This window comes from Equus asinus, chromosome 21 (genome assembly GCF_041296235.1).
Source record: "Equus asinus isolate D_3611 breed Donkey chromosome 21, EquAss-T2T_v2, whole genome shotgun sequence".
In the NCBI taxonomy this organism is placed as follows: Eukaryota; Metazoa; Chordata; class Mammalia; order Perissodactyla; family Equidae; genus Equus; species Equus asinus.
The window spans coordinates 53,459,917-53,475,185 of NC_091810.1; the positions used below are offsets into that span (position 1 = coordinate 53,459,917).

Below are 15,269 nucleotides of genomic sequence, written 5' to 3' on the forward strand. Positions count from 1 at the left end.
AAATATCTCTGGCTATTTACTTCCAGGTCAACTCCAGCATAAGGTATGTTTTACCTTTCAGTCACTAGTAAGCAAGACAGGGGCGCTGGGATCAGTCACCAGCCTGACTTCTGACGACAGGGAAAGCCTGGGATGAACTGCAGTTACGAGCTTGACTGTTGGCTCAAGCTGCTTGGCATTTCACAGGCAGTTGGAATTTTAGGGGCCATCCAAAGTAGGAGAAAAACCTTTCTTGCTAAATACTTCCCCATTACATCTTCAGGCAAGAAGCAGGGTGCCTCCCCTTGTTAGAGAGGTGTCTTTACTCAGTGGAGGTATACGGTGAGCACACCAACCCAGGCATTCCTCAGAGCCACTGCTAATTCTGTGTGCTCACACAACAAGCATCTGAAACGGGCTGTGTAACTCCTTGGCTCTGGTTGGCATGAGACTTGGCATCTGTGTAAAACTGCCAGTTGCCTTGGACAAAGACCTGGGTAAGGACTACAGGTGTGAAAATGAGGGGAAGTTAATTTTTCACTTGGACAAAAGTGGAGTAGAAAGAAGAGTTTGGCTTCAGATACAAGGACAAAGCAGAGCTAAGTGGTGAGAAGACCAAGATACCTTGGCCTACATTGAGACACTGGCCAGGGAAGTGACTACGGCAGCTGTGTCCACCTGGATGTGGGCCACAGGTGGAGCAGTGGGGAGACAGGGAGAGTGAAGTGGGAGGTACAAGGGGAGGAGGCAAGTCAGGGCTGGTCGGGTGGCAGTTGCCAGAAATTCATCTCACCCTAGCTTAATCAAAAGTAACACGTTGCGGGGCTGCCTCCCATGGAGTCTCCCTGTCTCCTTTCTTATCTGCCGACCCTGAAACACCACTAGTTTCATCCTCCCCATACCTCCCTCTCCCTTATGTCACTCCCCATTCTGACAAAGGCTTTGTAGCTCCTGAAACCACAGGTGAGTGAGAAGGTAGCTCAAAGCCCCTCAGGTCCAACTCCTGCATTGGACAGCTGAGGAAGGCGATGCTCAGAGTCCTCGTGGGTCGCCCAGAGTCACACTGGCATGGGAAGCCGAGTCCTAAGGGAAAGACCTTGGCTTTGGTTTGCAGCACCCACACATCAGGGCTTTTGACCTGGGGAGTCTTCCCACCTCCCCACTTGCATCTCAGGCTTGCCACTCCCACTGACCCATATCCACCTCACTAAGGCCCACTCAGACTCATTCCTGGGCCTTTGCTTATTCTGGTCCCCTCGCTGGGTTTTTCCCCATCAACCCAGTGCCAACCTGTTCTCCCAGAGCCAGCCCATGAGGCCGCATCAATGCCCCCCTCCACGTGGATCTTTCTTTCTCTGCGCACACCTCAGCATTTTATCATGTTTTGTCTTCTAGGGTCCTTCAATCATTTCTGTTTATGTGTATGCGTCTTGTTTCTGAGGACCATGGAGGCCCTCACAGGAACCTGCCTTAGCCTTATTTGGCAGCACCTGAGCCTTATGTGGCAGCACCTGGCACAGAGATGGATTGATGATAAGGGCTCAGCTTCCTCTTGGTTGGATCCAGTGTCAGACCTGAAACCTTGACCCCATCAACACTGGGCTCTGACCAGGGAGGCTGGCTGGTGTTTCCTCTGGGCAGGAGTGGGCTTATGAAAGATAAGGTGGGAGCTCTGGCCAAAGGCTTTCTCACACTGTGCAGCAATAGGGCTTCTCACCCGTGTGGATGTGCTGGTGCCCCAGGAGGTAGGAGCTGCCGGTTAAGGCCTTGCCACACTCATGGCACTCATAGGGCCTCTTGCTGGTGTGGCTCCACCGATGCACCAGGCGGTGAGAGCTTCGGCTGAAGGTCTTGCTGCATTCAGGGCTCACGGATGACTTCTTACGTGTGTGCACACCCTGGTGCACGATGAGGCTTGAGCTCTGGCTGAAGGCCTTGCCACACATGCCACAATGTAGGGCTTCTGCCCTGTGTGCAACCTCTGATGTCGGATCAGGTGGGAGCTGTGTGTGAAGGCCTTTCCACACTCCCCGCACCTGTATGGCTTCTCCCGTGTGTGGATTCTCTGGTGCACAATGAGAGTGGAGCTCTGGCCGAAGGCCTTGCCACACTCAGTACAACTGTACAGAGTTTTGCTGGGGGCCACCAGGGTGGCGCTGTGGCAGGCACCTCCTGTGCATTCCATGATCCTGGCCTCTCTCCTGGGAGGTGTTTCTTCTCTTTTGCTGGGACCTGGTGGGAGCTTGGCTTGTCTCTCCTCACCTTCTTGTCTGCAGGCTGTTCAGAATGCTCTGCTCTCCTGCTCCCCGCTTCTCTGGCTTCCCCGAAAACATAGCCCTCTGGAATCTTGCCCTGGAGTCTTTCAGAGACGTCTCCTTTCAGATTTGTTTGCTCCAGAATCACATCCTCTTTTTCAACTTTGGCCTCAATATCTAAACAAGACATAGAAGATAAAAACAAATAACACATAGCAAAAACAAAAATGCAGTCAGCTTTATATCCTAGATGGGAAACATGAGACTATATTGGGATTTGAGGAAACCCAATAAACAACATCCCTCTTTAAAGAAGCAGTACAACATTGGGGCCAAGAGTGTGGTCTCTGGGGTCAGACTGCCTGAGGCAAATCCTGCCTCTGCCATGAGCAGTTAATTGACTGCTCTGTGCCTCAGTTTTCCTATCTGTAGAATAGGTTAATGCTAGTACCTATTCCATGGTGATGTTTTTAGAATTAAACAAATTAATATGCCTAAAGTGTTTAGATAGGTAAGTGTTAGCTTTAGTATAATTCTCTGCTCAACTGACAAATAAGATATGCAGAGACAACTATATCATCATTATTATTGAAAAGCTGATGCTGGTGAATGTGGCTTATAGCTGCAAGCAAGTGGGGTTACTAATGCTGAATCCATGTTAGACAGCATCAGGCACCAGGGATGCAGTGCTGGGCTACCATGGTTTGCTGCTGTAACACCTGCAGCAAAGAGGAACAGGGCAGCTGCATGGTCTCTGTGGAGAAACTGGGCCTCAAGGGAGCGAAGTGGGGAGAACTGGCTTTCACAGAGCCCATTTCTTTTCTAAACTCACCAATCAAATCTAACCCCACTTTGTCGTGGGGCGAGAGTGAGTGCAGGGTCAGAGAGAGGCCGCAAGTATTACACCAGTGAACTTCCTGAAACATCAGGAGTGGAGGAGCAGAGGACGTAAATTCAGAATTTTTCTATACATATACCATGATTTCAGAGTATGGGTAGAGAAAAAAACAGAAAAGAAAGGGCAGTAAAGGAAAGCCTGCATTGTGGGGAAGGGGCAGGAATGCACTGTCACCAGACACTTGCCCAGGGAGGGCAATGTCTATGATGTAAGGACTGCCCAGCCTGTGGGGGAGACACAGAATGCCTTGGGAACTGGCCAAAGCAGCAAGTGGGGAGTCAGAGAAGGGCTCGGATGTGGACAGTGGGGTCCTAGGAGTCAAAGAGCTTGACCAAGTTGCTAGCTGGAGAGAGGCAGGACAAGAACTCCTGAGAAAGAACTCAGGGGTTCATGAGATAAAGGAGGGAAAGGAGAACAGGGAGCTGCTTGAAGGAAGGGTGTGGAGGCCCTTCTCGGGGCAAGGCCAGCCCTGGGTCTGGCAGTATGTCCCAGCTTCACAGCCCTCAAGCTTAGTCTAGGCAGGGAGAGAGAACAGAGCAGCTGACCGTCTAAATGGCGTGGAGGAACACACACAGGCCCCTTTCCAGCGCAAAGCTGCAGGAAATGGAATAGGAAAGAAGGAAATGCTTGAGGAGGTCCAGGAGAGGGAACTCAGGCTTTTGCTTCCAGGAGAGCTGGAAAAGCAGGGAAGTGTGACAATGCTAAGGAAGCTCCCTATGGGCATGGGAGAGCCAGGAAGGGAAAGACTCAAGCCCAACACCGGGAAAGGGTGCTACCTGGTCAAACTGGTTTTGAGCGCATTCCTGAACAGCAGACAACTTTTCTGAGGGTAGAGATGGCCAGGGTCTGCCTCAGTCAGGCCCTACCCCTCAGTTTGTTTTTATCTCCCATTCTCCTACCCCTTTATGGGCTTTCCTCAGCTTTCTGGTTGTGCTCACGCTCCCCAAGAATTATTTCCTGCTTCTGTGTCTTTTCTCTCATCTTCCTCATGGCCTAGAGCATCTTATCCTTGACTTCCTACTCACCAAAATTGCTCATCGCCCCCCTACCTATCCATCCACCCATCCATCCATCCATCCATCCATCCATCCATCCATCCATCATCTGGGCCTGGCTCAGGTCGCACCTCCTTCAGGGAGTCTTCTTCCATCCCTCCCACAGCTCCCTGTGACTGCCCCCTCCTCTATCTTTGACTACCTCTGCCATCCATCCCCATTTCTTTGGCAAATTAGGTTTCTCTTTCCCAGGTGTTGATCTTATCTTCCCAACTAGGCTATGAGTTTCTGCAGGGCAACAGCTGAATCCTAGTATGCCTATAGCCTTCTTAACCTGGTGCACTTATCAAGTCTCTGTGAGGACACAATGTTAGGATGGCATAGTCCCTGCCCTCAGATTTGCCAGGTTAGGTAAAGCATGCTTCTGTCCTGTTTCCCTCAGACCGCAGAAAACTTAGTACTAGTGCACATCTGGGAAAATGCTCAGGAAGGCTCTGAAAACCAGCCTTGTAGTGAAAGTCATCCTTAGGACCACTCTGTCTGCCAGATAGCCACAGCTAACCAAGGGGTGAGAATCTGTTGGGTTCTTTGTTCATTGGGGTTATTAGAAAGGATTTGGGGTCATAGCCCAGGAAAGTAACGTGTCTAATCAATGTGAAATTGGGATGCTATGATGGGCTGGCCACATCTGGTAAACAGATCCCTTGTGGCCTCCAGCCTGGCCTGGCATCCAGAGCCAGGTTTGCTCACAGAGCTGTGGGTCACATTCTGGTGACTTCCTCCACTGACAACTCAGCACATTGATGTAATTCTCAAAGAGATATTTGCTAACTGACCAGGAGGAAAACAGCCTTTCCAGAGACACATGGACCCTGTTTGACAGCCTTGAGGGGAGGCCAGGCCCTGAAGCCTGGGTTCCCAAGAGGCCCACTCTGCTGAGAGTTTCAGAGAGTATCACCCACATTTTGGAGGGCTGGAGGCCAAGGCCAGTGGAAAGCAGCCTTACCCAGCCTGGCTGAGGCCCCTTGCTTCAGCTCCAGCAGCACTTCCCCAGCAGTGGCCCCCAGGACAGGAACCAGGTGGGTCCCAGGCAGCAGGTAGCCTTGGAGGGCTGAAGTCAGAGGAGCCTCTGGCCCTACTCTCAGGGTGGGTTTCTCATCCCAGATCTCATGCTGTTGTCACCAGGCTGGATCTGAAATCTGGAAAGAAATGTTGGAGAAAAAGTCCACAGCTGGCCTTGGGAGAGGAAGCTAAAAATGGTCAAAGTGCTGGCCCTACCTTCTCCCATTCCCTTTACTGGTGGGCAGTGGGGACAGCCCATAATAAGTCCAAGGCAAACTTTCTGGGAAGGTCTGGAGCTGGAAGGCAAAAAAGGCATATACCGAAGAGTCATCTACCGGAGGGGATGCTGGCCCCATACAGCTTGCAGAAGCATCCCTCCCAAAGAGCATACCTTCTCTTCTTGGATGAGGAGCTCAGCCTGGTTAATGATCACAGCAATACCACAAGACTGATCAGCTTACAGCCCTGTCCTGCTCCACTCTCCTTTGATCCACACCACCCTGTGAAGCTGGCTGGGCAGGAGAGGAAATTGACTCAGGGTTTTGTGACTTTCCTGAGGTGACCCAACTAGTCAGAGGCAGAACAGGTCCTAAAAGGCCCCTCATGGCTGCCTGGCACCTGGCACTTAGTACGAGCTGGCCACTTGGACACTGAGTTAATAAGAAACGAGCCCAGTGTATCTTGGTTCACATAGCTAAGGTCCCAGGCCCCATGAGGGAAAAAAGAATGGCTTATGAGAGAGCCAGAAGATGAGTCCAACTCCTACCCTAGCAACCCCTGGTCCTTGTACCACCCTCTTCTAGGGCCAGCCCATCTTCCCACCTCTCACCTTTGCTTGTAGTCTACCATACTTGCATGGGAAATGCCCGCCCTCAGCCCTGCTGGTGGCGTTCCCAAGGCCAGAGCCACAGGCCTGGTGCTCCTCCTCCTTCAGGCTCATAGGGCTTGTCCTCATTTGTGTGCATCACATTCTCACTCAACCCGAAGTGATGGCAGAGAGGAAACCCTGACGTGTTCCTGATGGTGGCTTCTTTGGGTTCAGAGTGTTACCTGGCCAGCCTTGGGACCAGGCCCAGGTGAATACAGCTCACAACAGTGGGCACCCACTGTTCCAAAGGCCCAGCAGTGCCCAGCAGGATGGAAGGAAGGAGGGGTGCTCCGGCCCACCCCAGCCTCTGGAAGCCACTCCAGCCCCCACAGCTCTTTGGGACCAGGGACCATCCCTCCTGCTTCTGCCTTGGGTCCAGACCCTGCCAGAGACTCTTACTTCCTGATAATATCCCCTCATGGCTGCTTCTGGCCCTAGGGGTCACAGAACCATCTGGCTCCTTCCTCAGCACAGTGCTCCTTGAACGCTACTCTAAACAGAGTCTACCTTTTGGGACCTGAGTTATGACTTCACATCTCCCCTGTTTTCTGTCCCCTCAACAGCCAAGGCCTCTGCTTATTACCCTCTAAGCTCCAGGTAGATTTGGTGTAACACTTTCAGCGGCGGTAATGGGGAATCCAGCCCAGCTCCAGTGGAAGAGTCAGCTGAGCTGGGCTGAAGCTTTTGCTGGCTCCAGTCTCAGCCCAGCTCAGGGCCCACCACCAAGGGGATTAAAAAAGGAAAGGCTGCCCAGCAGCTTCTCCCACAGATCTCTGCGTGTAAGGCAATCAGCAGGAACTGCACCCCATGCTGAACTGTGAAAGTAAAAAAGTTTTCCCAATCAAGAAAGGCTTGGTTTTTTTAAGCCATGCCTACCCTATCCTCCAGTAGAAATATGGCAGGCCTGTGCATTGCAAGTGCAGCCTTTTTTTTTTTCTGCTTCTTCCTCTCCTTAACCCCCCCCCCCCCCCCCGTATCTGGTTGTATATTGTTTTTTAGTTGTGGGTCCTTCTAGTTGTGGCACGTGGGACGCTCCCTCAACATGGCCTGACAAGGTCTGCCATGTCTGCGGCCAGGATCGGAACTGGTGAAACCCTAGGCCACCAAAGCAGAGCCCGCGAACTTAACCACTCGGCCACGGGCCAGCCCCTGAAAGTGCAGCCTTTTATGGTTACAAAGCCATTTTAAACCCCTCATTTCATCACAGCCTCACACCCCGGGTGGAGGTGGGGCAGAAAGGACCCACTTTCAGAGAGCTTGGGGATTTGCCCCGGGTTGGGGGTAAGTGAGGGGCAGTGCCAGCCTAGAATGCCCTCTTCTCCACCAGGAAGTTTGCGAAAATAATTTTGTCCCCAGCAGCAGGCCTGGCTCGTGCCCCGCCCACTCAAGGCCCAGGAAATGAGCAAGGCAGGACCGGGGTCCCAGGATCGTGGAGGAAGCCTCCTTCGCCCTGGACTGAGCCCCTCCTTTTCTAACTACTCCACTCCCCCACCCCCCTCTCCCGTCTGACCCCTCTCCCGGCCCGCCACCCCTTCTACCACGTCTCTGCTCTTTCCCAGCCCCATCGCGGATTCATCCCCTGCAGGTCCTGCCCATCCCCAACACTCCTCCCAGCCCTACCACCATTGCAGCCTCCACCTTCTCCTCGCCGACCACGGACTGCAGCCCCTTTCGATTTCCCTCCGAGCGCTGGACTACAGCCGCGTCCTCCCTCTCCCTCGCCCCAGACTGCGGCCCCCTCCTCCTCCTCCATCCCCAGCACGCCTTCCCCACCCCGCCCCTCTTCCTCTCCCCGCTTCCGCCCCTGCGACCCCTGCTCTGCCCACCAGAGCGCGAGGCGGCGGTGCTGCCGCCGGTCCGGTCGGTCGTGGAGCGTAGACCCCAAACCCTCGGCGCCCAGGCGCTGCTCAGTCAACCGGTCCGGGCGGCAGAAGAACCCAGCTGCAGACTCTCGCACGGCAGCTCTAGGAAGCCGGGCGGTGTCTTCTTCATTGTGGTTCTCCTGCTCTGTTCCTCCTGCTGGACGCCGGAGAAGGGGCAGGCGGGCGGCCGGGCCAGGACCCAACTGGTCCTTACTCCAAAATGAATTTCAAATGAACCTATCTCAAAAGACTAGACGAAATCATGGGAGAAATGTATAATATTGAAGAGGGGAAGTCTTTGATTTGACATTAAATCGTAAATATCCAAAGAGCAAAAATTAAAGTAAAAGGACTATAAATTGGGGAAAATACTTGCAACACATATGGCAGGTAAGAAGGTAGTTTCTTTACTAGAGTTTACACAAATCAATTTTTAAAAGGATCACCACTCCAACAGAAAATCTGCTAAAGAACACAAGCAATTCGCAGAAAAAAAGATACACACGGCTTTTAAACACAGGACTCGATATCCAGTTTCACTCATAACTGAACACAAATTAAAATATGAGAGATTTTCATTTCTCAGATCAGAAAACAAATATTCTTATAGAGGATTCAGGTAAATGGGCCTTTTCATACACATTCTAGGACCAAATTTACAGTTTCTTTCAAATGCACCTGCCCTCTGATTTATCAATTTATTCTGCAAGGTTGCACACATACCAAGGACTGTGTGCCGGGATATTCAGCAAAGGATTGTTTGCAATAACAGAGAAAAGAACCCCACCAACAGGACACTCACTACATGCATCAGGGTACATCCATACAATGGGATATTACAACAGTGAAAAAAAGAATGAGGTAGCTCTTACAGGCTAATAAAGAACCATCTGCAAGACACACTAAGTGAAACAAGCAGGGCGTAGACAGTGCGTATCCTAAGCTCATGTATGAGTGTGTATGTGTGTGTTTAAAGGGGGATACATACGATTGTAAATGAATGGACCATCTCTGGAAGGATCCTCGAGAAATTTCCAACAGTTGTCTCTGGGGTACTCCTTCCTGGGGCACTCTGGGCTGGGAGGGAGACTTACTCTTCACTGTTTGCTTTCCAGCCACTGCACTTTTTAGCACAGGCAAGCATTGTTCTTCCAGCCTAACAGAGAATTTGCAGATGAGGAGAGGAGTCCCCGGAGGCACACTGAGAAAGCAGCCTGGGAGAAAGGAGCACAGCTTTGGCCTCAGAGTTATTCTAATCCCAACTGTGACAACTGGCTTTGAAAATGGGGATAAAGCAGCTCCCTCCTCAGGTGAGGATTAAATGAGATAAAGGACATCTGGCATTTAGCACTGTGCCAGCACACAGGAACCCTTCAACTAATGGAGTGGTTACAACCTTGCTATTGGCCCAGGAGGGGCACTTGGGTAGCCCAGTAGCCTGCTGGGGTTAGGTTGTCTCCCCCCACCCTCCTCCCAAGACCACAGAGGTGTGAGCCACTGTGAACACAGGAAGGCCCCATTGAAGCACAAGGAAACCAGGGCCTCTCAGGCCTGGGCCAGGCTCCATTTGTCACAGGTAATGTCTCACCAGGGTGTGGAGGCCCACATTTCTGGCTTGGGAATCTGCTGCTCCATCTTCCATGCCCTTTAAGGTCTGCTCATTTCATCAGTCCCTTCTCCCGTGGCTCCCTGCCACTGCCTGGGTCAGAATCCCATAGTCTCTCCTGGACTCTAACAAAAGCTATCTGTGTGGTCTCTAGGATTCCTTTCTCCTCTCACCAGCTTGGCCTCCACAGTCCAGCCACAACTGTATGTCACAAACACTGGGGTTACACATATTCCCCTGCTGAACTCCTAAGTGGGGTGTTAGGTCCTTGGTAACTGGGCACCTCGTTTCCCCAGACTCTTATTCTGCTGCCCCTCACTACTCATTCCACACTCCACAACATCTCACCACTCTGAACAAGCCATGATCTTTCTCTTTTATTAACTTTTCCCCTCCTGATTATAAAAGTAATTCAGGCTCATTGGAGAAAATGTAGATAGCACAGGAAAACTTAACCGCTGTTAACACCCAATGTACTTATGTCCTTCCAGTCTTTTCTATGCAGGTGGATTTAATAAAACTGGGCTCTCTCTACACATTATTTAATTTTGTACTTTGCATTTTTCATTTAATATTATTGTGAACATTTTATATCACTAAAGATCCCTTAAATTATTATTTTTAGTGGTTGCGTAATATTCATCATATCGTAATTTAATCATTCCCTTACTGTTAGTCACTTGGGTTGTTTCCATTTTTTTGTAAAATAACAACATGGACAAGTATATAAATCACTGTATTCATCTTTAGGACAGCTTTCTAAAAGGGGTACTACTGTATCAAATGATATCAACATTTTTTAAATGGTTTAGCTTCCCGTAAATGATCGTGGATTAAAATGGTCTAAAATGTATAAATAACAATGATGGGATAAGGGGGACAAATTTCTAGAAGATGGAAAATGGATGAAGTGGTAACTGAGAAAGTTGGGTGGAGGAAGTAACAGCTTGGAATGCTTGCTGAGGGCAACACAATGCCAAGAGGGAGCTCATCCGCCCTGCCAAACCTCAGAGCTCCTTGGGACTTGGAAAACCCAGGTACAATGAAGGGCTGGAGGGAGAAGTGGGGCTAAAAATAAAAGCACTGACCGCAAGTCTGTGATTCTCGTCTCTCTCACTCTAGAGAAGCATGCACAGCATCCAAACCCCAGGCAAAAGCATCAGAGGACTTTTGGCTAAAGAAACGAAGAGCCCCAGACAAAAGATGTCTGCATTCTGGCTTTTAGAGGTCTGCAGGGAAACAGCCTGCTCCCTACTGATCACTCTAGAGGGAGACTTTTACCCATCAAATCCCACTGCCACACACAGAGGTCTCAACTGGGCTTTTGATGCACACACGGATATATTTATGTGTATTTGTGTGTGTATCAGTAAGAATCATCCTATTTGAGGAGTCTCCAATGATAGCAAAGAAGATAAACAGAGAGAAAAAAGGACCCAGGGACAGAGGCATGAAGAGGATGAGATAATTCAGGTGACAGAAGAGACTTTTAAGAAAACCTTTCTAGTTAGAATACTCAGATTTGAGAGGTATCTCTAAAATGAGAACATGCTACAGAAAAAGAACAAACAGAAAACAAGGCTCCTAGAAGTTAAATTACTGCCTAAACAAAAAATTCACTAAAAAGGTTGAAAAATAATCAACGTACTCTCCCAGAAAACAGCACAAGACAAGGAAATGCAAACAATAGAGAAAATAGTTGAGGATTAATCTAGAAGGTCCAACATTTGATTGACAGGAATTACACAAAGCGCAAAAACAAAAAGTATGGAAAGCGGGAACTGTCATGTAAATAACACAGGAAAATTTCCAAGAGTAGAAGTACCTGAGTGGCTAGATTGAAAAATTCCACTGGCTACACCAGGGAATTGAGTACACCAAGGATAAAGAGGAGACTTTAAAAGCTTCCAAGCATGGGGTGGGGGAACACATTACAGTAATGTAACTATTATTTGCTGATTGTCCAAGAAAGAAGTATCAGGCTGGATCAACATCTCATTAGCAACAGTAGTTGGTGTAAGTCAGTGAAGCGACGCCTAAAAACTTCTGGGGATAATTTTTCAACCTGGAACTCCAGAGCCAGTCAAACTGCCAAATCAAATGAGACAGCAGAGAACGTTGTTTTAGATATACAGGCACTCAGTTTTGCCTTTCACATACTCTTTCTTGGCAAATGACTTAGACGCACTGCAGTGAAATGAGGGAGGAAACGAAGAAAGAAGATAGGAAAATCAGGACACAACGGGGCCCAGTGTAACAACAGAACAGTAGGCAAAAAGAACAGGGACAGACGAGAGCAGAGGCCTCTGGAAGGGAAATATACTGGAAGAAAAGGGGACTCAACAGAGTATCTAATTGGATGGAGAATTTGAAAATAGCTGAGGATGTGCTAAAAGCAATCAGTACAAGGGGAAAAGAAAGGTAACTAGAAACTTCTGTAAAAACAAAATGCTCTAAAAAGGAAATAGAATAGCAAGCAACTTACATCTGCAGTGAACAACATTTGCATGGTCATCGTAACACTCACGTTGTTTATTTTCAACTTTCAGAACAAATCAATAAACAAAGCATAAAAGAGTAACTATGGTTACAGAACAGAATTCAAGATGATCAGACTTGACACTGTCAAAGGCAGAGAGGTGGAAAAGGAGAGAAGGAAAAGGCAGCGTGCATCCCACATCTTACAAAACGGGGAATTGAAACACTATTTATAGTTAATAGAATAAAACTAAACATGTAAATATAATAAATACTTTTTCCTGATTATAAAATCCTTGCTCCTTATAGAAAACATGAAAAGTATTAAAAACAAAAAAACCCTTTTAATCACCCATAATGGTATTATCCATAGGACCTGGGTTGAGCCTAAGCTCTGCAATTTAACATCTGTATGGCTGTGAAAAAGTCACTTAACCACTTACATTTCCTTATATTTCCTTCAGGTAATTTATCTATATACTTTTTAATAGTATATAGTTCATGTAACAACAATATAATACGAGAACGGTAGTATATATGCAATTTTGAATCCAGATTTTTTTCACTTCGAAGCATAAAGTAAAACTCTGGATACATATCCTATCATGCTATTCTATACTTCTAAATATGCCCTTGGCCATAGGGCAGTCTGACGTTTCCCAGAGACAGGACTTGAACCAAATCTTAAAAGGAGCCTAAGGTTAGGCAAAGTAGATGGGGGCTGGGTAGGGAGTGGCGGTGAGGTATCACAGGCAGCAAGGATGGTGTGAGCAAAGGCACAGAGAAGAGCAAGCACACACTTCAAGGCTGCAGTAAAAGGTGCACAGGAAGTGGAGAGAAGGTTGGAGATTATGAAATTTAGTAAATCACATTAAGTGATCCAGACATTTTCCCCATGACAGACATGAAATGAGGGTTCGGTAGACCTTATTTACCTTGGCACCCCAGGTTCTAGCACCATGTTTGCCGCAAAGAGAGTGCCTAGTAAGTATTTTTGTAATGAACAAATCATATATAGAAAGCCAGAAATGTCTGCTGTGTTTCCAGTCTGGGTGCCCCAAGTGGTGGGAATAATGCCATTTGCTGAGGGAGGGAACCCATGAAAAGCAAGATTTAAAAGGATGCGTGTCTAGGCAACATCCTTACAGAGACTGTACTCTGATCTCATTTTTTAAAAATGTCACTGGTTGGGCTGGGGCGGTGGCACAGTGGTTAAGTTCACACACTCTGCTTCAGTGGCCTGGGGTTTGCAGGTTCAGATCCCGAGTGCGGACCTCTACACCGCTCATCAAGCCATGCTGTGGTAGTGTGCCACATATAAAATAGAGGAATGGGCACAGATGTTAGCTCAGCGACTATCTTCCTTAAGCAAAAAGAGCAGGATTGGCAACAGATGTTAAGCTCAGGGCCAATCTTCCTCACCGGGGGGAAAAAAAGTCACTGGCGATTATGTGGTGCATCCCCAGGTGAGAATTTAGGCCCTAGAAGATCCTTGGATTGGCTCTGGGGAGCCTATATGCCCCCACAAACGAGCACAAAACTGAATGTACAATCTGTATTTCTCCAGGAGAGGAGCCACAACCTTTATCAGATTCCCAAAGGGGCTGTAACTCTAGAAAGCTTAGGCACACTGGATGGAGGAGCAAGTGGAGAAAACAATGGATGTGGGAGGACAACTGCCTCAGCAAGGGAGGGAAGGGACCCAGAACACAGAGAAAGGATGAGCTTTGCCCAAAGACACCTCTTCCTGAGCCTGGAGGAATTCACGCCCATTGTTTGAGAGGGTGTGTGTTCGTGAAGAATCTCTTCTCTGTGTTCTGTGTGTGTGTGTTGATGAAATCTCTCCCCCATACTCCCAATGCACATACACGATTTCATTATTACTTTTGATTCCCTGTGCTCCACTTAACACACATCTGTTGGTCTCATTTGAGAGTAAGGACAGACTTCTTGACTCTACCCTTAATGCCCACTGTTAGCCCTGGCTCTTTGACAGCCAAAACTCTGATAGTTCTTGGCAACTTACAAAAACGGGGTTTCAAAGTTCCCGTCCATTTCTAGCAAGCCCAGCCAAGGCAGGAGGGAGATGACCCAAAGGAAAAGGAAAACCAAGGCCAACTCTGACAACAAGGGATAGTCACTCTTCCCCTATCCGAAACCATGAAGAAAAAGAAGGCTTGTAATTTATTTTGAGGGCTGGAATTGGACTGGGAGGAAGAGTTGTTATTAGCTGGGGAAGGATCTCATCCATCTAGTAATCCACCAGGCTCACACGATTTGTGCAGGACTGGGGGTCCTGAACCTGGGTGCAGGTTTGTGGAAACCCAGACCTGGAGATGAAATACAAGCAGAAATGTAAAAAGCCATTTTGTTGAATGAGGAACATAAAAGCACATTATGTAAAATTTAGTTTGCTTATATAAAATGTTTGGTATATTCACTTAAAATACAGATAAAATAAGTTAGGTCACAGAATCCTAACAGCCAAGGGTTGGCAGAGGCACAGAAGGACCCCCAGTGCAGCCAATGTGGTTAGTGTCCTGTTCTACTGAAACCACACAGAACACATTCCCCATCCAGATCCTTATACTGGAGCTCCCCTCTCCACCTCTGATGGCACATATTCCTGGTCTACAGGCTTTACTTGACTGCAGCGGCTCACTACCTTGGCTGCATATTAGATTCCCTTCCGGAGTAATAAAAAATACTGAGGGCTGGGAAGAGAAAAACTTTAAAGTGCCCTAGGTGATTCTAACATGCAGCCAAGGTTGAAAACCACTGCTTTACTGCAAGGTTGGGTCAGCGATTCCCAAACCTAGCTTTATATCATAATTACCTGGGTAGCTTTTCTGAACCACATATGAATGGAAATCTTTATCCAGGAAATCACAATCATCCTTGACTGAGAATTCAATTATGGGGATGAATATACATGAAGCTAAAATAGCTTAACTGCCTTAATGGTCATAAATCCTAGCTAATATCTTTCAGCACAGCATACTTCTAGCCTCTTGGTGGGTCAAGGTCACTAGTTTATCCCAAATTTTCAGATCTGCTCTCCCTCTCTTATGAGCTTCCTGATCATGCAGGAAGAAAAACTTCACTTGTTCCCAGTCTCAGCAGAGATACATGTTGTTATCTTCAGGTCTCTCCAATCTCAGACGGGGGAGAGGAACAGTCACTGTCAGGGTCAGTGAGGGCATGACCATTTTTGATTCTTACTTTTGAATCCCACTGATTTCTTGTACTTGTGTCTGTATGATTTA

General features: G+C 48.2%; 1 protein-coding gene across 2 annotated transcripts in view; it reads right to left on the minus strand.

The window, feature by feature from the left end:
* The window catches only part of LOC106838414 (zinc finger protein 502), a 73,905-nt gene that overhangs the window by 45,086 nt on the left and 13,550 nt on the right, over positions 1-15,269 (minus strand). Inside the window, exon 5 of one of the 2 annotated variants that reach the window (XM_070493623.1) lies at positions 1,931-2,099. In XM_070493623.1, the coding sequence (XP_070349724.1) occupies positions 1,931-2,099 (169 nt within the window). Of the gene's footprint in view, positions 1-1,930; positions 2,100-8,304; positions 14,334-15,269 lie in introns of those variants that run through there. The other variant, XR_011496667.1, reaches the window with a different exon arrangement.